The sequence below is a fragment of the Melospiza georgiana genome, chromosome 4 (genome assembly GCF_028018845.1).
Source record: "Melospiza georgiana isolate bMelGeo1 chromosome 4, bMelGeo1.pri, whole genome shotgun sequence".
Classification (NCBI taxonomy): Eukaryota; Metazoa; Chordata; class Aves; order Passeriformes; family Passerellidae; genus Melospiza; species Melospiza georgiana.
The window spans coordinates 36,769,522-36,791,739 of NC_080433.1; the positions used below are offsets into that span (position 1 = coordinate 36,769,522).

The 22,218-nt window shown below is 40.8% G+C and overlaps 1 protein-coding gene across 1 annotated transcript; it reads right to left on the bottom strand.

Moving 5' to 3' along the window:
- Positions 1-3,953: 3,953 nt before the first annotated feature.
- METAP2 (methionyl aminopeptidase 2) lies at positions 3,954-21,813 on the bottom strand. The gene is made up of 11 exons (XM_058023170.1): positions 21,642-21,813; positions 20,729-20,830; positions 17,271-17,336; positions 16,818-16,920; positions 11,439-11,600; positions 9,592-9,773; positions 9,412-9,506; positions 9,230-9,326; positions 8,599-8,702; positions 6,257-6,372; positions 3,954-4,747 (listed from the first exon to the last, which is right to left on the bottom strand). The coding sequence occupies exons 1-11, from the start codon at positions 21,796-21,798 to the stop codon at positions 4,495-4,497; spliced, it is 1,437 nt and encodes a 478-aa protein (XP_057879153.1). The 5' UTR covers positions 21,799-21,813; the 3' UTR covers positions 3,954-4,494.
- Positions 21,814-22,218: the final 405 nt, after the last annotated feature.

The following is a 22,218-nucleotide window of genomic DNA, read 5'->3' on the forward strand; positions in this document are numbered from 1 at the left end:
AACACCACTTTCTACTTACAGGTAGTTCAGAAAATTTGCTTTTCAGGCTTCTGATACTTTTTCTTCCTCCAAGCACAATCTCTTAGGATATCCTTAGGGGTCTTCAGAGACTCAGGCATTAAGAATCTGTCTTTGGACATGTAGAGAGCAACTTGGGTGTGAGAGTTAATTGGTCTGAATCATCCCTATTAAGCACATTGAAGGAAGCTTACCCTGCCCTCTTTACTAGAAAGATTGCCTATGCTCTGCTTCCAGCTATTCCTCTGCATTGCAGCAAAGATTGCTGAGTCTCCAGGCTTTCTCTGAAAGACATCTTTAGCTCTGCAAAAGCAACTCCAGCTTTCTTCCCAGTGCTCCTCTTGAACAGAACAAGAGAAGGGGAGGAGAAAGAGTCCCAGTCCTAATCCAGGCAGTGGGGAGGGTAGAGATGATTAGTGCAGTCCACCACAAGGATGAGCTAATTCAGGTGCTCTTCTCTACAGCTTCTGCTTCAGTTCTTGATGTTTAACTAGTTCAGGTAGTAGCTGTGACCCTTTAACCAGATTAAGGCTGTTGGCCTCTCTTGCCATAAGGGCACGTTACTGGTTCATGGACAGCTTCTACCCCAGGTCCTTCTCGGGGCAGCTGCTTCCCACCCAGCCTGTGCTTCCTGCCCAGGAGCAGGAGTGGGGATTCCCGGTGTAGGAGCCATGAGGTTCCTCCTGCCTCATTCCCTGGGCCTGTCCTGCTGCCCTTGTGTGGCAGTGCCCCCAGCTGGCCTACCAGCCACTCCTCTGGCTTTGTGTCATCTGCAAGCTCACTGAGATCTCAGGGATGCAGCACACAGGCCAAAGCAGCCTCACTTTAAACTGAAAACAGTAAGAGTTCCCAGTCCCCGGTGGTAATGGATTTATGCATCCTGACAGCACACACCTTCACTCTTCTCTAGTGGTGAGAAGGCTTCTATAGAGCCCTCTCCCATTTAAGGGATTCCGAGATTTAGCCTTACTGAAAGAAAAAAAAATTGTAGTTTCAGAAACTTCCAAAACAACGAGGTAAAAAAATTATTGTTCATCTGAACTGCTGACTAGCCCACACAGCTTTTGGGTTTTTTACCTAGAGCCCTGTACCTTTGTAAAAGAAGAGAGATGTAAGCATCAATAGAAATGCAAAGCAGAGCTAAAATGAATATGACCAAGTTATAAGAGTTGGGTGCCTGTCATGGCAAAAACACCAAGTCAAAAATGATAAAAGAGTCAGAGCAGAGTTGTCTTTTTTCTTTTACTTTAAAAATACTGAAACACTCAAAATTATAAAAACAGAAAAGCCTCTTGAATGAATCCTTGTGGGAAAAAATAACTATGCATAAGTCTTAAAAAAAATATAACCTGCTTCAGAGCATGCCATGCTTTTGGCAAGCTACATGGTCTTTATCTCTAAACACACCTTTGTGAAAGTGTTTGAACTGAGGAAAAGACACTGCCCACCTCCCATTCTGGACAGCTGACTGATGTTCCACAGAGGACTGAGTACCAACAGTGCATAATCCTGGGAAATAAATAACAGTGAAAAGCCTTCTTTTCTTGTTTTTTTTGGAAATAGGATTTGGCAAAATTCCTCTTATCTCCACCAACACCAGCTGTGAATATCAAATTCCAGTTATGTTTACACATCCCATCATTAAGTTTGCATACCATCTTACTGTGTTTTGGTACTGTTCTGAAAGTATTTTGATACACTGCAGCAAACATGCCACAAGCACACAGAAAGACACAGCAGCAGTTTTCTTGCTGGAACAGGAACTCCACATGCCTCCCCACACACTCTACTTCAGCCTCCTCTTTAAAATGCTGTGGTTATACTCACCCAGCTGTGTCTGCTGAACCCAGCAGCCCTGTCTTACCCACATCTAAGAGGAGAAGCATGGTAGTTGAGTCTAAAATTAGGAAAATCTTAGGCCATGCCTTCATCAAAAGGACACGTCACTCAAGGTACACTGCACATACTCTAATGTATGTACAGGAAACAAGACCCCATCTTCTGGGTGTTTGACAACAGACCTCAACATCTGGCTCAAAAGTCTTTTGGTTAACTTTTGTTTTTTGTCTTTTGGTAAAATTTTGATTTTGTCAAGTGACAAGAGCATGGTTCACTTACCAGACAGCATGGCCAGGACATTTAACACTTACAGCAGCAGGAGAAGGCAGCCAGAAGAGCACGAGAGCAGTAGGAAATTTATTTATTTTAAGGAGACAGAAATAGGGCTTGCCTTTTATATGGCAGGCAGGAGGATGGAGGAGGGCCAGCAGCACAGGACGCTTGTATGCAGAAACACCCAGTGAAACTTATGGGCAAGTCATCACGCTCTGCAAGTCTTTCTGAGTCATTTCTACTTCAACTTGTTACACATGATGATCGGCCTCTACATGTGAACTAACAAACAGCCAGCAAATTAAAAAGTTAAAAGAGGCCATAGTCCAAACTAGCTCTGCTAGTCCAGGTAAAAAACCCCAAAAACAAAGGAAAGAAAACACATAACTGATTTGTAAAACCAAATGCTTTTAAAGTTACTATCAGTGAAGTTAAGCCTTAAGCTGTAGAAACAATACCAAGTCACACTGAGCTACTAATAACCAGGCACCTTCTAGAGAGAAAAGTCCGGAAACTGCCAATAAGCAGGCAAGAACTAAACCAGATTTCTCTTGTTTCCAGCGGACTTTGTACAAAAACAGGTGAGCTGGAAGGCAGCCAGGCTACAGGAACCTGCTCGTGTCACATCGAGAAGTGCAGAAGAGCATGGTCTTGTTAGCATCAATAAAAATAGCAGCAGCAATGTACCCAGCACAGATTCTTTCAAGTGCCAGCTTTCACTTTGCAATGCACAAGCACCCACACTAGCTACTGTTTCTTGGGAAGCTGAGACACAAACACACAGCTGCATAAATTAAAATTCATTGCTGGGATGCCAAGGTTCCCAAACAGCAACAGCAGAAATAAATACACATTTCAGTGTCCCATTTCATCCATTTCTGCAAGTTTAAACAGTACTGAATTTGAACAATACTTGTAATTGGGGTAAAAACCCCACCAGTGTCTGTTATTTTTAAACTGTAGGCAGTACATGACACTGCTCCCCTCTAAATTGCAGCTCACATAATCAGGTATGAAAGGACAAAAATGCAGCTTTTACCTAAAGACAGAGAAGAAAATAACTGATTTTTAAGTTAATATGAACTCTTCTATAGAGACAGGCTGACTATAAAGGAGCAGGTGAAGTATCTGTTTTCCAAGCACTTATGTTTAAGGCACTGTTACTGACCTATTAACAGCTGTCATTTTTATCACCAGTAACTACTGATAATTTTAATATGCAAATAATGAGGTAAAGATACAGCATTGGAAGACACATTGCATGTAGGGCTGCAGAGCCATGGGATTTAGTTTACCTTTACAAATGAGATTCAACAGTCAGATTTCACTGCAGCAGGAACTCAATGACTTTTTATGTCAAGGAAACATCAAATACTCCAGATTATTTTGCCTGCATGAAGTAACTCTTAAAACCCAAAACTAAATTGTTTTCCTTGTCCCCACCACTTGTGCAATCAAATGTGAACTGTAAAAGGACAGGAAATCACATGAAATTTGACTCTGTGCAAGAGGGTATGCCAATGGCAAGGGTTCTGTAGGCACATACACTAAAACGAAGTTGACTTCAGCCCAAAGCTGCTTCTTGATGCCACCAGCAGCAGAGACCACCAGCTGCATTAATAGAGCTGAAGTCTAAACTAGACTAGCACACTCAAAACCCTTACCACACACCTTCACTGTAGTTGTCACATTTTGTCCTGTAAAGTGTTGATGACTTCTTGCCCTGTATCCCAGTACTGACAAAACTATTTAAACAAGCATGAAAGGCCAAGTTTCATATGAAGGGCAAGACAAGGTCCAGTTTCAAGACAAGAAATGGCAAATCAAGTTTGCAAAATATTTAATAGAGCAGTTTCCCAGTGGACTCCTGACCAGAATCATAACCAGACTTCTAAAAATTATATATATTTTCAGATTTGAAAATTTATCTTTATTTTTTACAAAATGGATTCCAGGAAATTTAAAAGGCAATATCATAGAGGACTGGGGCGCAGAAATCAGGTGTAGTCATTCAAAGCATTCAAGTAGGAATATGGTCATATAAATATTTGAAAAGCATCTTTTATCATAAATGTTCAGAACAAAATGGATAACTCATTCCAAACTAAAAATTGAGCTTTATAGCACGTATTTCCCTGAACAGAAAAAATAAGTAACTTTTGAAATATTTCTAAAGGCCTGAAAGCTTTTTTTTCCATGGTTAGTTACAATTAGAAGACTTGCCTTAGATTAAATTCCTTCCTTTCCAAATACGGAAAGTTTTAACATCGGTCCACCGTTCAAACAGACAACGTGTTGCAAATGAATTCTGGCAGAGCATGTTCCAAGACAGCCTGGACACAAAGGTGCTGAGGTGGCTCTGAGTCAGTAGTCGTCGCCCCTGCTGACGACCTCCTTGCAGGTGGGGCGCAGCAGGATGGTGTGCTCGAACTGCGCCGTGTAGGAGCCCTTGATGTCGCACAGGGGCGGGTAGGGATCCACGATGCCCAGGTCGCACAGGTTCTTCAGCGCCATCAGGTACTTGCTCTCCCCCAGGCGATCCAGCCACCGCCGGCAGAAGGCAAGAGTACCAAAGTTTTCGTTGATAACGTTCAGCAAGTGCTTCGCTCTTGGAAGCCTTGGAGGGAGAAAACCAAACAAGAACGTGTTGGAGAATTCAGAGATATCACCAGCATGCACTCACTGCAGAAACAGTGCACACCAACTAAGAATAAGGTTAGACTGCAAGGTCTTTTCAGAGTGCCTAGACTTGGGATGTCTCTCTACATCAGTCCCATGTTCTCTTTAGAAAACGAAGTGCGCTCTCCTCCTGCAAATAGATATCCTTCAAAACAGACTGTGAACCTATCTGCAAGCTAAACTAAACACAGGGACAGTGTCGCAGACATTTTTCTACAGAAATCTTTTCTTTCAGATTTCTGTGTCTTCTGGAAGGCAGAGGCCTCAGAAGGGAAGGTAAACAATTGTTATCAGCTGCTGTGGAATGCAATAAGATTCGCCTTGATTAGCTCATTTTCTATGTTTATAATTAAGGGCCAATCACCAGTGCAAGCTAAGAAACTAAGTCCCTAGACACAACTTTGTTATAAATTCTTTCTTTCTATTCTTAGCTTAGCTAGCAGCTCTGCAAACCTCTCTCTATACTCTATTTAGTATAGTCATAATGTATTATATATAATATCTTAATAAATCAAGCCTTCTGATCAAGAAACAAAATTCACCGTCTCTCTCTCACCAACCGCGCCCACTCAAGTGCAGTAATAGGACAGAAATCTCTCTCTTAAAAAATAAAAGGACATTTCATTTTATAAAGAAAAACAGAATTCTTCCTGATTCACAGTGGTCAGTCATCTGAACTAATTTTGGAAGAAGCTTGGTGGTTTAAAATGCTGAGTTTTCACTTCTGAAGTAAATACTCAGTAAGCTTTTTATTCATATTTCTTACAATTTACAGACATAAAAAATATATATATTTATAGATCTTCTAAAAACTAAGCTTAGTTGCAGTCAAGCAGTTCCTTTGCGATCTTTAGTCTAATTCCTCCTATCCTCTCTCACACTCCTGGTATGTGCAATGGAAAAGCATGTCTGCCCGCTACGTTTCTGACCAGAGTGGTCTTTGTTTCAGAAAATATGTTGCACTCCTACAAATGCCAAAATGCAAACTCAGTGAAATTAAAAATGAGGAATTTCTTCTTTTTACAGCTATACACTAAAACAAAAACTCAAAACTCTCAAAATATCCATAAAATAAAACAGATGGCACAAATAGCTTAATAGATTCTGGGAACAGCAGCAAGACAAAGATTGTGACACACAATCACAGTACAGATACTGACTAAAAAAACCCACTATACATTTAATACACAGGTGAATGCACAAATATAATCTATATATTATGAATCATAAAAAAAATAATGGCAGGAAGATTGTATTCCCAAAACATATTTTCTCCATTTTCAGTTTCTTGGAAATAATTCTGTGTTATTCCACACTAACAATGAGAGTGTATTTTGTAACAATATTGCCAGTATTAGCAGCCTTAACTAGTGAAGAACATGCATTGTATCAAATTTGAATCCCAAGGGGGTGGTAGCTCTATCAAAATACACCAACAAAATCCAACCTTATTGGCACATGGCCGACATCAAAGTTCTTCATGTAATGAGAACACTCCATATCATCATGAACAACGCCTTTTCCTGTGCTACCAAAGGTTTCTATGGCATACACTTCACCTTCCTAAGGAGAGAAAAAAGGAACATGGTGCATGTGGAAAATGTGACATTGTGTCATTGTGATAGAACATTTCAGTATTACACTTCTGAACACGAGTCATTAAATGGGAATAGATTCAATTGTCAAATCAATGTAGAAGAAAATTCAGCATGGAGATTTCACACATTAGAGTTACAACTACCATCAACTATTTACATTAGTAGCATTTTATTTCAAGCCAGAAGCATCAGCATGTCTCTAGTCACAATTTCTCAAAGTCCTTGCAGTTAAAACATTGTCAAGGCATACATCTAACACAGCTAAGAGACTACTTTTACTACCTGGAAGTACTTCTGTGCTATTCAGGTATAAGTCCTAGGATATGTATAGTTTAGACATAGCAACTAGATGTTGATTACTGGCACATACTGCCCAATTCCTGCAAGAATTTTCTGGTAACTAATTTTCTGGTGCTAGTATATACCCATAACCTGCTCATTTTCATTCCACAAGATGAATTTCTTGAAGAAATGAAGGTGATACATATATATCTGCAAGGGCATTATCAAAATTCTAGCCAAGAACATACTGAAATGCCGTTATACAAACTCATTTCTGCCAAGTGCATTCACACATCCTTAACAGCAGGACTATGACAGGGACTTAACAAGCCATGGCATCAAACACTGATGGACACTATGAGTTCACTGTGTATTTTATTAAGCTGCTTTTAAAGTCAGCAGCCCAGAATGAGAAGTTGTATGAAAAGCAGTAACAGGCTACAAATTCAAGACAAACTTTTGAAGATGTCCCTGAATATTCAACTGACTCATTTAAAAAACCAACCCTCAAAAAGCCCCAAACAATGTTGCCACAAGATTCACTTAAAACCCACTTTTTCTGAATAAGGATCATCAGAGGCTCTGTTAGTCACAAAAAACTCCCTGGATTGCAGTTTGATACTATAATTAGCACAGTACAGCAAGACCTTGGCTATGCTTCACATTCTTCATTGTCAACCGCACCGTACTTAACGATGTAAAATTGTGTCCTAAGTAACCTACAGAGGCTGAAGAAATTAGAAAAAGTCTTCTCCCCAAAGCCAAGCCATTAACTAAGTCAAACTAAGAAGAACACACAAGTTTTTCTATCTTGCTTTTCCAATACTCTTAATCCCTTTGCACAGTCTTATAGATAAGATAATTTAAACTTTGTCTTTTTGTGCACATCATAGGTAAACAACTATGATACAAGTTTTGGGTGATGAGAGTGAGCCTACCCCAAAAAACAATCCTGTCCAGACCACACTTGTGCCTATTCAGCTCTGACAAGCCTTATCTATCCTGACAGACTTACTGGTGATCATTAGCGATGAAGCTTAGAATAAAATTAAAAGCATCTTGTCTCATCACCCATCTTTTAAATCTTATCTTATGAGAACAAGAGCTTCAGTGACAATGATGGCTAAATCTCAGGCTCCATGTTTGAATACTGCCTTCCCAACTGGTACTTTGTCACATCATGTACAGCCATTGCCCTTTCCCTGCTCCAGAACACTACCCAAACAACATCTTTGAACTAGCCTCTCACATTAACTACAAATACACTTAATTACTTTGTATCTGCAGAGAAAAACTACAATGGAAGCTTTTCAAGAAAAATACTCTATCTAACAGTACTCACAAAAAGTTATCCGAAACTACACTTCAGATGTGTTCATCAAGAATTACCTGACTGAGAGAAGATTTCATTAGAAAAGAAACAAACAAGGAGTATGAATGACCTGCAAGTCATTCAGGAAAACTCTCATTTCCTGAATTCCAGTTCACCCCTAAATGTGAATTCCTTTACATGTTGCTTTTCTTTTCATGAATGTTCCATGAATGCAACATTCCAACACTCCATTAATAACATATACACACAGAGAAATAAATATGTAGGAGTTTTAGTAAGGATTACTGTGGCATTCAGATTTCAACAGTGGTGGGTTTCTTTTGGTTTGTTTTTTAAATAGCAGTGTTCCAAGGCTTCAGTTTCAGGAAGTGTTAGATACCTGAACACTCCAGGGCTAAAATGAAGAAGGCACTGAGACAGAACTACTCCTGTACAGGAGCATTACACATTACAGCACTTATTCCACTGCAATTATTCACCAGAATGACAAAAACTACAAATGAGAAGTGCACAGAAATACTATTCTTGCAATGATACTGGGGAAATTTAACAGAAGGAATAAAGAACTCAACTGACCTCCATTCTTGTGGCTTCTCCTCCTTTCACAATGGGTACTGTTTTTCCTGCATGTATCCTATAGGGCCCAATGGAGTGTCCGTTCAAATTGCGGATTGGCTTCACTTTGGAAGAGAACATGAATATTACAGGCAATTTCCTAACAAATGGTGAACCCTTTAGGGCAATTTGGTTTGTTATTCCATATTTAAAGTGCAATAGTGAGTCATCATAGTGCACAGGAACCAAACACAGAACTATCCACTATCTTGTACAAACACCAGCCAAAACACAGGATAGTTTTGTAGGCTTTAGCAAGGCTTCATTATTAAAGAGCAGCAACTCCAACAGTAATAAAAGCTTAATAAGCCAAACAGCAAGTATCAAATTATCTGTACAGTTCAAAACTGCTGTTTAGCATTCATCTTATCATCTTATCTGTTAAGAGATGCAATACTTGGAAGTATAAGCCAAGAACGTTTCTCCAAAGGAAAGGCAAGCCAGCCATAAACATGTATTTATGCAAGACCCACACCATACTTCTAGCAGAAAAGTCTTTTCAATATCTTATGTTGAAATCAGTATTTATACAAACTGATATACAGATTCACACTTCTAAAACAACTATCCCTATATGAAGAAAATAACTTGCCTTGGTATGTTTTGCCATCAATTTCAACTTCATAAGACTCCATAACTTCTTGTATGGCCTCTCCCACATCACAGAGACGTACATCTATTCCAGCACACTGAAAAGAAATGCAAATATAAAGGGAAAAGAATCACAACATTTACTGAAAAAGTCTTTGTAAATTACTTACATAAAGTTCATACCTTTATTCCAGTATTTGTGGCATCCTTTACAGCTTGTAATAGTCTGTCATATTTTGGATTGAACGTGACTGTAAAAGCACAGTCAATAATTCGACCTGAAATCAGCAGAAGTTAAGTTAGCTCCACAGTATTTGCACCGAAGAACATTCTCAAAGTTTTAATTAATAAATGAAAACTAACCACTAATATGTGTTCCAAAATCTATTTTGCAAATATCATTGTATTGCAGGACTGTTGGATCTCCAGCATTGGGAGTGTAGTGGGCAGCACAATTATTCAGAGAACACCCCGTAGGAAATGCAAGACCTGCATTTAAACCATTTTCCTTTATCAGCTTGCGTGAGCAGTCTTCTAGTTTTTCACTGAAAGGCAGACGGGAGGGAGAAGAAAAAAAGAATAGGACAGTTGTCATTAGTATTTCTTATGACGATTTCAAATAAATCAATGCAAGAACAAAACCTCAGAAAAATATTAAAGCAAATGTTTTTATATCAAAATAACTATTTGTATGCTAAGTAGACAGACAACTCTAGGCTGAAAAACATAGGCACAACACAACAATCTTCAGCTCTTTGTGTTGTTTCCTCTACCCTTTCTTAGGCAAAAATGAGCCCTTCTCTATTGTTTTTAATTTAAGTTTAAAATATTTATCCTTACAAGGTACATTTAACCAATTCTTCCTGAACAGCAGAGGTTAGACAACCAAAGTTTAGGCAAATTAAATGCATTCTTTATAATTACTGTGATTTAAAAAGTGGTGGGAAAAAGGAGGTAAAGCCTCTTATTTTTTAAAAAACTGATTATAAAAGGACTTTTTAAAAAAACTGAGTGGTAACTATGATAAAATAAACCGTGTGAGACTAGCCTTTGTTTTTTGGTTTTGTCTAACCTCAAGATGCTAGCTACTGCAAATCCACAAATACACATCCAACGGTGCATTCTCCTTCAGTGTCAGTGAATGAGGTAAACTGCAGCTCACTGCAGTGCACCAAACTCTGATTTTAAGAAAGCCAGAGAAACATGAAAAAAGAGAGCATATTTTAATCAGCAAGGCCCCACAGTCTGAGGTACTTTAGCAAGAACAGTCATGTTTAGAAGAAACGTGTGCTTAGAACAGCCAAACTGTATAAATCACTAAAACAGATTTGTTTCACCCAGACCAGTGAGCTGCCTTTCTTCTACTTTCCCTCATGGCATATTATGTCTTTCTTTATCCTTGCACAGTTACCTTGGGGATCAGCTCTCATTAGCTTTCTTACTATCCTACTCTTGTCAGCACAGTCCTCAGTCACACCAGGCTGAAAGCACCTGATTTTGGAAGCTAAACTGTTCTGGATCAGTGCAGTACTTGGACAGTAGACATTCAATCTAGATAAACTGAAGGACAGAAAAAGTAATAGTTGGAAGAGTCATGAAAATCAGTCCAGGCTAATTCTTTCTTTAAACTTAATCAAATTCACATTCATCCAAATCCATTTGCTCAGTTATTTCTTACTAACTGAGAATAATAAAAACCCCACTGTGCTTCCACCAGAAACAGCAGTCAGTCAAAGAAGACTAAACATAGTCCAAACCTTCCTGCCCTGATTACACAGCCATGCTGGTTTTATGCCTCCTCTCCTTGCCCAGTCCCCAGCACAGACTGCACCTCACTGTCCACATGCCATTTCATGACAATTCTGGCAAGCAGCAGCAGTGCTGCTATTGCTGCTTCTCCCAGCACTGCTGCAGAGTAGCAAAGGCACTGAAAACTAAATGAAGCACATAATCAAAGTACATGAACATCATGGAAAGCTTTGTTTAAAATTCAGTATAATCCCAGGCCCTGTAAAGCTGCATAAGCTAAAAATGCAAGAAGAAGCTTAAAGGAAATAATTGGCAACAGTGGTTGTGTACTTCAAACACAAATCTCCTCAACATTCATTACACAGTGAATTAAGCACACAAAACTGAGGCTAAATTTCTCCCTCTCTGGAAAATGAAGAAAAATCTACAGCACAGGTCTTCTAGAAGATGTGTGTCCTTACCAGATTTCTATCATTGTCATTCCAGGTTTTATCCAGCTCATAACATATTTCCTCACTTGTCTGTGTGCCTCTGCAGCCTCCCGAAAATCATTCCAGATTTCCTCACTGGCTTGGTCTAGTGCTTTCTTTTCTTCACTAGTTGTTCTCCAAGCAGCAGTTCGCCTTGAAAATAAAGGAAATGTTTTAAACAAGTTACTGTAATCACAGCAGTCATTACAACTTCTGTCTAAAGCCTGCAAAGTGGTTATTAACCAGTCAGGTCTACATTCCCCTGTGTAAGAAAAGATCCTGATTTATACAATTTTCAGAATAAAGGAAGCCTATGAAAAAAAATAAATAAAAAATCTATTAGTACCACAGACTAACAGCTGTGCAAGGCAGTAACATCCTCCCAAAGGTCCAGACAAGCAGGGTGCTTGAAGGATGCCCAAATTTTCCAAGACACAGAACAGGCGTACAAATTTCATAGTAATACCTGCAAGTCCACCTTAAGTTCAGCAGGGCAAAAAACTGCATCAGGCTCTACTCATGCAAAAAGTTTATTTTTTTAACAATCTTATTCATTCAGACAGCATTGTTCCTGTATAGAGATGAACCTCAGCACTGTGGTGTGGCTGCTTGGCCCAGAAACTGCTGCTGACACAGACAATAAGCATCTTCAAAATTTAAGAGCTTGCAGTTCCAGTATTATTTTCAGTCACGCTCAGAATATTTAAGTAATAACACCTAACACAGTGCATGGTAAGTATGACACAGGCCAGAATGTTACTTTCTAAATGGACTGGATGGTGAATTAACATTTGTTATGGGAGAGCACCACTCATTGTGGCTCTTTGGTAGGTTCACAGAACAAAGACAGAAATAGTTTTTAATACAGGATTAAGTATAAGATTAGCTTTGAATATATTTTGTATTATGCAAAAATCCAACGTGACTAAGGTTCCATGAAAGCAAACAAACAAAAACATAATTAAAGTACTCCAATAACTGTCAGAACTTAGCTAGAAGACTACTCTGACTACAAAGTAGAGATAACCCTTCAAATGGTGAAGCTGTAGCCACACAATAGTGCAAAAAACCCTAGTGATGACTCAAAGAACTCTGTACATGCTATGCCAGACAAAAAGTACTAGAACAATACACTGCTACACATGCTAGCAGGTGGGTCTTCAAAGAAAATGGGTGGTGGAAAAGATGGACCAAAGATGCTGAAATACACCGATTTTCAAATTTAGAAATTAATGCAAATGAGTTGATTTTAAGCAAACAACTGAGTACACAGAGTGTAAAGGATTAGCTTTTGAAATCCAAAGGTGTAGCTTTTTACCTGTTTCACAGACACGTATCTTAGCTCCACTCTGAGTTTCCCTTACAGCCAAGAAACTGGTACAAGTGAACCAAGGGACTATGCCCTTGAGTTTTGCTGCATTTTGAACTAAGAATATATACTTATATACAGATTTATAAGTATACATATTTATACTGAGTATTTCAGTATAATAGTTGAAAAGATAAAGGAGGATAATAGGCTATTCCATTAATCTTTCTCAGGATGATCAGAGGACACAAAATATTTTGAGACCCTTTTGCTTGTTTCCATTGAACTTTCTGCTTCTTTTCAGATAAAAGTGTAAAGCAGAAATCCCACATTTACCTTTCTGAGCAGTTTTCTTGCTCCAGTAGCAAGCATCACACATACTACTCCTACAATTTGCCTCAATCCAGCAAATACCAAGAAAAGAAAGCAACGTGCTGTAAAACCTGGGCTCCTGCCAGCACAGTAGTCACCCAAGATGGAAAAGGTGCACTGCAGAAAAACACTGGGGACAGAGACTCAAAGATCCTTTCAGACTGTTCTGGATTCCAGCAGCGAACACCCCTTGGTAGCAAGAATTGCTGACAGAGTCTGGGCAGCTGCTCTGCCATCTGTCACAGATTGGAGTGCAACTCCAGCAAACTGGCAGGAAGCCATCCTCACTCTGTCTTACTGTATTTCAGCATATTGTCACTTCACACGAGTCAAGCGGGGGACAGAACTGCCTCTACGTGTAAAAACACTGTAGCAGACCCAAAGCATTGTGCTGGAAAAGCTGCACTACTGCCACCAGGGAACTCAGCAAGGGAGGCAACAAGAACTTCTGCTAGGGCCTAAGCACTTCAGGACACATGAAAAATCAGCTGGTCAGGTGAAGGCCTCATGCCAAACACAAGTCCTCCCACAGGTACATGAGCTAACACAGGTACATGAGCTAACAAACTTTTTTATCCCTAATGTGCTGCCTGTCACATGTCAGCTGAAGAAATTCAACTCTTGTCCAAACCATTTGGTCCAGCTTTTTACTCCAGTTCACAGCCTGCAGTTTTCACCAGGACAAATCCTTACAGGATCACACTGTAATTTAGATTATAGTGATCAAAGAAATCCAGAAAAGCATTTCCTCAGATTATCTTCTCCCAGATAAAGCAGTCATGCTGGAGGGAAGGGATGCCATCCAGAGGGACCATTACAAGGTTGAGAGGTGGACCTGTGTGACCCTCATGACGTTCAACAAGGCCAAGTGCAAGGTTCTGCACCCTGTCCTGGGTCAGGACAATGCCCTCACAAACACAGGCTGGGTGAAGAATGGATTGAGAGCAGCTCTGAGGAGAAGGATTTGGGGATGTTGGTGGACAAGAAGCTCCACATGACCAAGCAATGTGCACTGACAGCCCAGAAAGCCAAATCACACACTGGGTTGCATCAAAAGCACCATGGCCAGCAGGTCAAGGAAGGTGATTCTACCCCTCTACTGCGACCTCACCTGGAGTATTACATTCAGCTCTGGGGCCCCCAAGATAAGAAAGATGTGGAGCTGTTTCAGTGAGTGCAGAGAAGGGCCATGAAAATGATCATGGCTGTAAGCACCACTCCTGTGAAGACAGGCTGAGAATAGCTGGGGCCCTGCAGCCTGGAGAAGAGAAGGCTCTGGGGAGACCTCAGAGCACCTTCCAGAACCGGACAGGGAGAGCTTTTTCCAAGGTCATAGAGTAACAAGACAAGAGGCAATGGCTATAAACTGAAAGATGGTAGGTTTAGATTAGAAGCTAGGAAGAATTCATTTACTGTGAGGGTGTTAAGGAACAGGCTGCCCAGAGAAATTGGGGGGGGGGGGGGGTTGGAACTAGCTCATCTTCGAGGTACATTCCAAAGCAAACCAGTCAGTGACTCTGTAACAGCAAACAGGCAGAAACAAGTAGGCAGGGTCAAGAATTCCTGAATTCTACTTTAACAGAATTGGTGTACCATGAAATAGTGCTTATTTATTTTCTGCCCTCCCGGTTGTATCATTTCAAATTCCCACATCTGCAAGAAAAAACACAAGCTTCAAAAAAAACCAAAACAACCTCCCCCCCCTCCCCCAAACAACTGGAGATATAAAAATGTTAAACCTGTTAGTCTGCTGTCTATGGAAGCATTGATTCTCTGCTATTATTTTTAGGCTGAAATTTGAATGACGCCCACTTCTAGCTGAACTTCTCACACAAAATACACAATTGTGGGTTGATGAGAGGTAACTTTAGAAAGCACATGACATTAACAGTTAAGAACAGAAGTGCAACTCTTAAAAAAAATCAAAGGCAAAACCCTACTGACCTCAGCATGAATAAGACATGGCACAAAAATGCTCCACCAATACATAAAATGAAGGAATTACTCAGAATATGAAATGTCCTGGCATTAATGTCAGCTACTAATTTAAGTAGTGGCTTATATTAGGAAATACTAAAGTAGCATAGCAAGATTTGAATATTTAAATTAGGAAGAAAACTAAGCACATATTTGCTTAAGCACATTACATGAGGAAACTATTTCAGGTTCCTTAGAAGCATATATTCTTCCTCCATAGCAGAACATCAGGTCCAGAAAAGACACCCCACTTAAATCCTGTTATGAAAGGAGGTTTGTTTTAATGGCTTTTGTCCTTTTTCTTTTCAATAAAGAGTAGTTAAACCAGAGAAAATATTTTAATCTTCAACAGCTGAATATGTATTAGAGGTGTAAAAAGAGTGTGTTATTTGTTAATAAACTATGTACATGATGAAGTTGTTTATTATCTAGTTTTCTGGTTTAAATCATATACTTATGAACGTGGCCCAGGTTAAATACTAAACTCTTAAACATTAAAGAATCACTCCTGGATCAGCCTGCCAGAACTACCCTGTGCAAGCACTTCATTAGCATGCTGATGAAATGCTGCTCTTGGAAATTGTGTTCAAACTAAAATAATGAAAAAAGAAGACGCTTCCTTGAAAGCAAATTTTCCTCTCATAAAAATCAAACCATATTATCTGAACACAATTTATAGGGGGTACTGGAAGCATTACCTCTCTTACTTATTTTACTTACATTCCATGAGAAATAGGCATTGAGTTTAAATAACCAATAAAAACAACATTCCAGAGTACTTTTATTCTGAAGTAAAAGTCGCTGAAATCTAGACAATGCTTTCAGACATACAAATATCTACCTACTCTCTCCCTTTGGTTTAAACTATTTTTTTCAGAGCTTTGATTCAATATTTCCTGGAAGTCTAAAAGTTTCCAGTAATACCTGGTCTTTTCATTCAAGTTTGCATACAATTCAAGCTAATTCTGTGCCATGCATCCTCTGTTTCCCCCAGGTAAAATGTGACCTTCCACAACACTTCACATAGGGAAAAATATCAGGAAAACTCATTCAAGTTGGTATGTCTTAGTTTCTAACAGTGCACAAAGAAATAGCAGTCACCAGTAAAAACATAAGGGGGCAGATCTCTGTTCCAGTGAGCCACTGGAAGCTGTTGGTTGTTTAGTGCAATTGCACGTTATTCCCACATCACTATGAGTTACAAAAACAGGTGAGGTTGCAATAACTACATGTTAATTCCAAGAGAGAGAGGCAAAGTACAGAATACACCATGTAGGCTTTTAAATTAAATGGACAGATCGATATGTCTCTACCAAAAAATAAGTAGCAGAAAGTTGGCATCTCAATGGCCACAAAACTGCTGCATAATAGTGTCTCACCTCCCTGAATTTTAAACCTTCACTCACTTCTGATTCAGACAAAGTTTTTCTTACAAGCTGCCTGCTGAAAGTCTGTCAGCACCATGGGTCTCAAGGGCCTCCTGCCTCACAGCAATTCTGCTCATACTGGCTGCACCTTAATTAAAAGGGTAGGGAAAGACAAACATTTCTGGCCTGAAGACTGGTATTCACTGAGTTCCTTGAAAATCCAGTTAAAGAAAAAAAGGGCAAACCCCAAAGTACATTACTCATTTTGTCCATTTAGTTGCACATTAATATTTTTTTCAGCACATCAAAATGAAAGCATTTCTTCCTTAAGCTTAAAACACTCACCCATCTTGTGTTGGTGGATATTCACATTCTTCTCCCTTTGGGAATACATTGCTGGGAAACAGATCACATATTGGAATAGAAGGTGGATCTGTCTGGACCTTAGCTGTGGAGTACAAGGAAGTGTTACACGTGGGACTCTGGAAATACTAACCCTCTCATTTCAACCATAAAAGTTAAACTGCAGAAGTTATTTAAGATCTCCTTAACTGGAATCTGGGCTTCTACCAAGACAACATTGTATCACAATGCCCTCATATGACTTCATTTAGCCAATGCTGGAGGCCAATGAATGCCCTCAATGGCATTCAGGGACACCAGAAAGAAGATAACTTGCCAGACTTAGCCTAAAAACACAAACTGCACCCTTCAATTTGTTTCAGCTGCAAGACCAGCACTTGCACACACTTAATACCAAATATTCACATAGTCTGTATTTTTGTGCTTGATACCTACGTCCTTTCTTCTTTTTCTTCTTCTTCTTCTTTTTCCCAGTTGCACCATCTCCTTCACCATCTCCATCTATAGGAAAGAAAGTGCTCAGCTGAACACAAAATAATCTTAAAAGAATCTATGTTTGAATAGAACACAACAACATCTGGACTATCTGGAAACACTTCTCTTACAGCAGAATTTAATGGATTAAAAGCCAACATCCAGAAGCTGCCACCAAACCATCAGCATTTTCAGTCCCTACACCAAACACAGACCTAAGAAAATAGTTTTGAAAGTTGACAACAAACATATCACCAAACAGAGGAAAAAAGAGAGCTCAGGTAAAGTGTTTTCAGAAAGTCCTACCTCATATTCCTCTGCTCTCAATTCAGGCAAATAGATGCATGGAATTGTTAAAGGACACTGTATTAGACACAACAGCTAACAAAAAGCTAGAAACTACTGCTTCCACCCCATCTTCTGATCCTCAGCTACAAGAACTTACTCTATCTGGAAAGGTAAAGACCCCAGAGAAGTAAAGATGGGGTCATTACTCTAGGCCAGGGTAAATTGAATCTTGAGATAACAGGGAAGGTCACAAACACCACTGTCAGCAAAAGCACTGAATGTGTGAGGTACAAGGTGGTCAAACACTGGAACAGGCTTCCCAGAGAGGTGAAGATGCCCCATCCCTGCAAATAGTCAGGGTCAGGCTGAATGGAGCTTTGGGCAACGTGATCTGCCTGAAGATCACTGCAGGGCCTTGGACAGAGGACCTTTAAAGGTGCCTCCAACCCAAAACATTCTATGAATCCATTCCAGTGGGAGGTTTCCAGGGAGCACAGCAGGTAAGCACCAAGAATCAGCCACACCAATTACAGCCACATCTGGGAGGTAACAACAACCCTGCAGACTTCACATTTGGCAACATCTAATCCCTACTTACTTCATACTCAGTACTTCAGGTGCCATCAGCTGCCTAAACCTTCTGGTGCTAACCACAAATTCTTTTCAAAGCAGACAAGTACTACTCATCTACATATAGAACATTTTCAACTACAGCAAGAAGTAAAATTAAAAGAACTTCTAGAATCAAGTCAGAGCACTCCATTTTGAGTCTATTTATCCAGAAGCTTGTACTTGAAAACCAAACCAAAACACTGACCAGCTGCTCCAGTCACTAGATTTCAAGCCTCTCGTGATGGTCAATATCATCAGCAATTCTATGCCATGGTGAGTGCTGGAATTCTGCAGCTGGGGCAAATTTCAGTAGTGTCACTCCTGCCCCTCCCAGCTCATTTTGGCATTAAGTATTTTAATTTAAGTTTCTGTAACAAACTGCAAACATAAATACTTTGTATCTATAACACGGTCCCAACCTACCAGATTCTTCATCAATCTGTATGTCCTAGGCAACCCAAAATCCTTACCAGTGCATATAAATTTCTTTAAAATGTGATAACTTTGTCACATTTGTCCTGACCTTGAGCAATGCCCAAACCATTCATAAAGAAATTAATTAGGCATACTCCAGTTCATTCACCAAGAGATTTCTGGATTATTTTTTCAAAGGCTAGGCCTAAACTGAAGAGAAAAAAAACCCCCAGCATTTCTTAAATATTGCTGCTGTTGGTATCTGGGTATTGTAGCTCTTTCATACATCACTGCACGTGAAACTGCCAACTGTGAGCCAAAGCAGCCCTGCCTATGCTTTCATGTCCTTGAAGGCTGCTGCAGACTAACTGTGCTGCCAGAAACAGAACCACTGCATCTACCAACATTGTTTGTCTTCAGCTTACTTAGCTGCTAAGGAAAAGAAATTGTCACCAGAAAAGCAATTTCAGGTCTTTGTGAAACAGAACTCCAACCTTATATCATTTTGGTATAGCCATTTAATAACTTTGCACAGTATCATGCAAAAATGTTACTTATCAGCATATTTTAATATGGCCAGGGAAATCCAAAGAGCACTTGCTAATCTCCCCTAGAGTTCAAAAGTTAGTCTCCTTTTTGAGGCCACCCAGTTACAGGCTTATCAAGAGGAAAAAAATAAAAGGCAAAAGGGAGTAGGTATTTTATTGACTTTAATCTAATGCAGCATGTCTTATAAAAACAATTCTGAAACTACACAATTAAGATGGCAAATAGTGACAACCAGTACAGGCAAGAACACAGCTGTCTTCAAAACACTTCAATTAGTTATAATTTTCCTGCAAAAGCATCAGTTTTACTAAAAACACATCCAAGTCTAATATGTGGGAAAAAAAAGAGACTATTAATTCAGTCATAGCATCACTTCATTGTTTTATGCTTTCTAATACTGTAACACAATTACTAATACTGTAAAGAGGCTAGGAGAGCAGAGCATTTGATCTGCAACCAGCACTGTTATTTCTTCCAAGACAGAACTCTAACTATTCTCATGATTTCAAAGATTTCTTCCCACTGCATACAGTTTTCACCACCCTCCTCAATACTTCTTCCTAAAGTTGCAATGAATGGCAAAGCACATACTGCATTCATTTCAACTCCACAAAACAAGCCTTAAGAACAGATTTCTATGCAAGGTACCTGCACTAAACTTGATGCTGCAGATTGGTAATGGTCAAAGATAAATTTGTTACTTAATATGTCTCAGCACTCTGATTGAATTTTTTAAAACTTCCATTCCCAATTCATTAAAATGACATTCTGGAAGGACAAATTCCAGCAAGTGAACTAAGAAGATTTCTAAGCAGACTGCTCAAAGTGTTGAGCCAACTTTATATGCTAATTCAGAAAAATGAAACTAAATTACCACTTTAAGAAATGTGCTTTCTGAAACATCCATTTCTGTAGAGAACCATCCATCAAACCAAAGGAAATACAGCACCTTAACTGGATCTCCCTACAGAAAAGATGGACTTGGTCTGGATTTCAATAGAGACACTTTCAAGGTTCTGGCTTAGAAAATCAGCTACACAGCACAAGCAACATACAAAGTGTGTGTCTTGCTTATGTATTCATTTTCCCCCAAATTCAATTTCAATGAAAAATTATAATTACAGATGAGCAGCTTTCAAGTCACTGGTAAAGACTGTAAAACCTATTAATTAAAATGCTCCCTTGAAATTTTCTCTGTATGTTTCAAGCCAAGAATAAGAGACATAATTTGGGACATAAATGTCTACTGGCTGTGGTAATGCAAGTGAGAATGATTTATAGCTTACCTTATCTCAAACTAAACACTGCCCTTCAGCAGGTAGATCCTTGAAAACACAAACTTTAACAAAGCCTGTATTGCTGTTACTTTTATATGTACACCTGTGTGACAGCAAAACCATTGACAAAAAGTAGAAACTATAGATAATTGCATCTCACCTCTCTAAAAACAAACCCAACCAAAATCAAACCAAGACATCTGTAAACAGTCTGTTAAAAGGGAGTCTTGGAAGAAGCTGAAACTGGAAATGTTAAGAGAAAATAGAAGTTATACTTGCCATCATCATCATCATCTTTTTCTTTCTCCTCCAGGGCTTGCTTGTCCAATTGTTTTGCTACATCATCAAGAGCACCTTCCATTTCTTTATCAGTTTCTTGTCCTGTTTGTAAAGTTAAAGTATGACTTACTGTAAAACATCAGCTCCATGTTAGTAACCAAGAGCCCCCAAAGCTTTATAAAAACATTATGTTGTACTCAGCCCACAGACACCTGAGCACCCAATGCCTTTTTGTGTCTTAAAGCAGCCCCAAAGTGTAAGGCTGTAGAACAGCACAGTGACAGGTGCTGTTAATGAAACCTGCATATAAAGGTAGATTAGCCTGACACTTCTGATTACTTTTTTCTGCCACGGTAACTAATTCTTCTTCCCACAGCAGCAGCCTGCTCTGGTGAGATAATATGGGCGTGAGGTAGATAATTATAAACGCACAGCACGATCATGGCTAACTGATGGCCTGCTAAAACAAACCCAAACCATCGCGCCTTTACGCTATTTGCCCAGACTTGCTCCAGCTCTCCCCGAGAACTTGGGAGGGGTGCAGAGCCTCCATCGGGCGGGATGACTTTTACAGCGGCAGTCCTACACCTTTCTCCCCTCGGGGCAGAGGAGAGGGCGAGGGAAGCGGCGCCTTCTCTTGCGCACGTCGGAGCGGGGAGGACACTCCGGGCATGCTCCGGGCACCGCCAGCCCCTCCGAGCCGCGGGGATCCCCCTCAGCCCACACCGCCGCCAGGGGCCGGGACAGCGGCCTCGGCGGTGCCCTGCACCCGCACGCCGGGACCCTTGAGCCCGCCGGGACCCCAGAGCCCCCCGCGGCCGCGCACAGCCGCGCCCGCTTCCCGGCGTGCGGCCGAGGCCCCTCACGCCGCCCAGCCCGTCAGCGCGGGGTCCCGGCGCAGCCCGGCCCCTACCCGCAGGGCCCGCTCTGCCCTTCTTCTTCTTCTTGCGCTTCTTCTTGGCGCCATCGTCGGCGCCGAGCCCGGCCGCGCCGTCCCTGTCCTCGGGCTCGGGGGGCAGCTCGCCGTTCAGGTGCTGCTCCTGCTCCTCCGCCCGCCCCACGCCCGCCATGTCGCCGCGGCCGCGCCGCCTCGCGCGCACGCAGCGAGCCGGGGAGAGCGGCGGGGCCGGCGCTACGCTCTGTGGTGCGCGCGGGGCACGCCGGGACGGCGGAGGACTCGGCCGGGAGGGCGGCAGGGGGCGGGCCCTCCGCCGCGCACGCGCGCCGCCGCCGGGGTGCGCGCGCGGGCCCGTGAGGGGGAGGCGGGGCCGGGGCCGGGGCCGGCTGCGCGGAGCGATAAAAAATGGAAATGAGAAATCTCATAAAAACAGCCCTTTCCTTCAGGAGGAACAGCTGCTACGGTCCCCTACAGCACGTAAGAGTGTTAGGCTTTTACATTTGAGGGCACTGAGGAGATGTGACTAACGCGAGAGATAACTGGTGTACAGAATGAAAATAATACAAGGGGAAAAAAATCACTTGTTCCAAGT

Bases quoted from the DNA above. Each gene is read 5' to 3' on its own strand.
- METAP2 (XM_058023170.1), bottom strand. From the start codon at position 21,798: ATGGCGGGCGTGGGGCGGGCGGAGGAGCAGGAGCAGCACCTGAACGGC. The intron at 20,831-21,641 runs GTAGGGGCCGGG...CTTTACAAACAG, and splicing joins GGGCAGAGCGGGCCCTGCGG to GACAAGAAACTGATAAAGAA. The intron at 8,703-9,229 runs GCAAGTTATTTT...TCTCTTCCAAAG, and splicing joins TGATGGCAAAACATACCAAG to TGAAGCCAATCCGCAATTTG.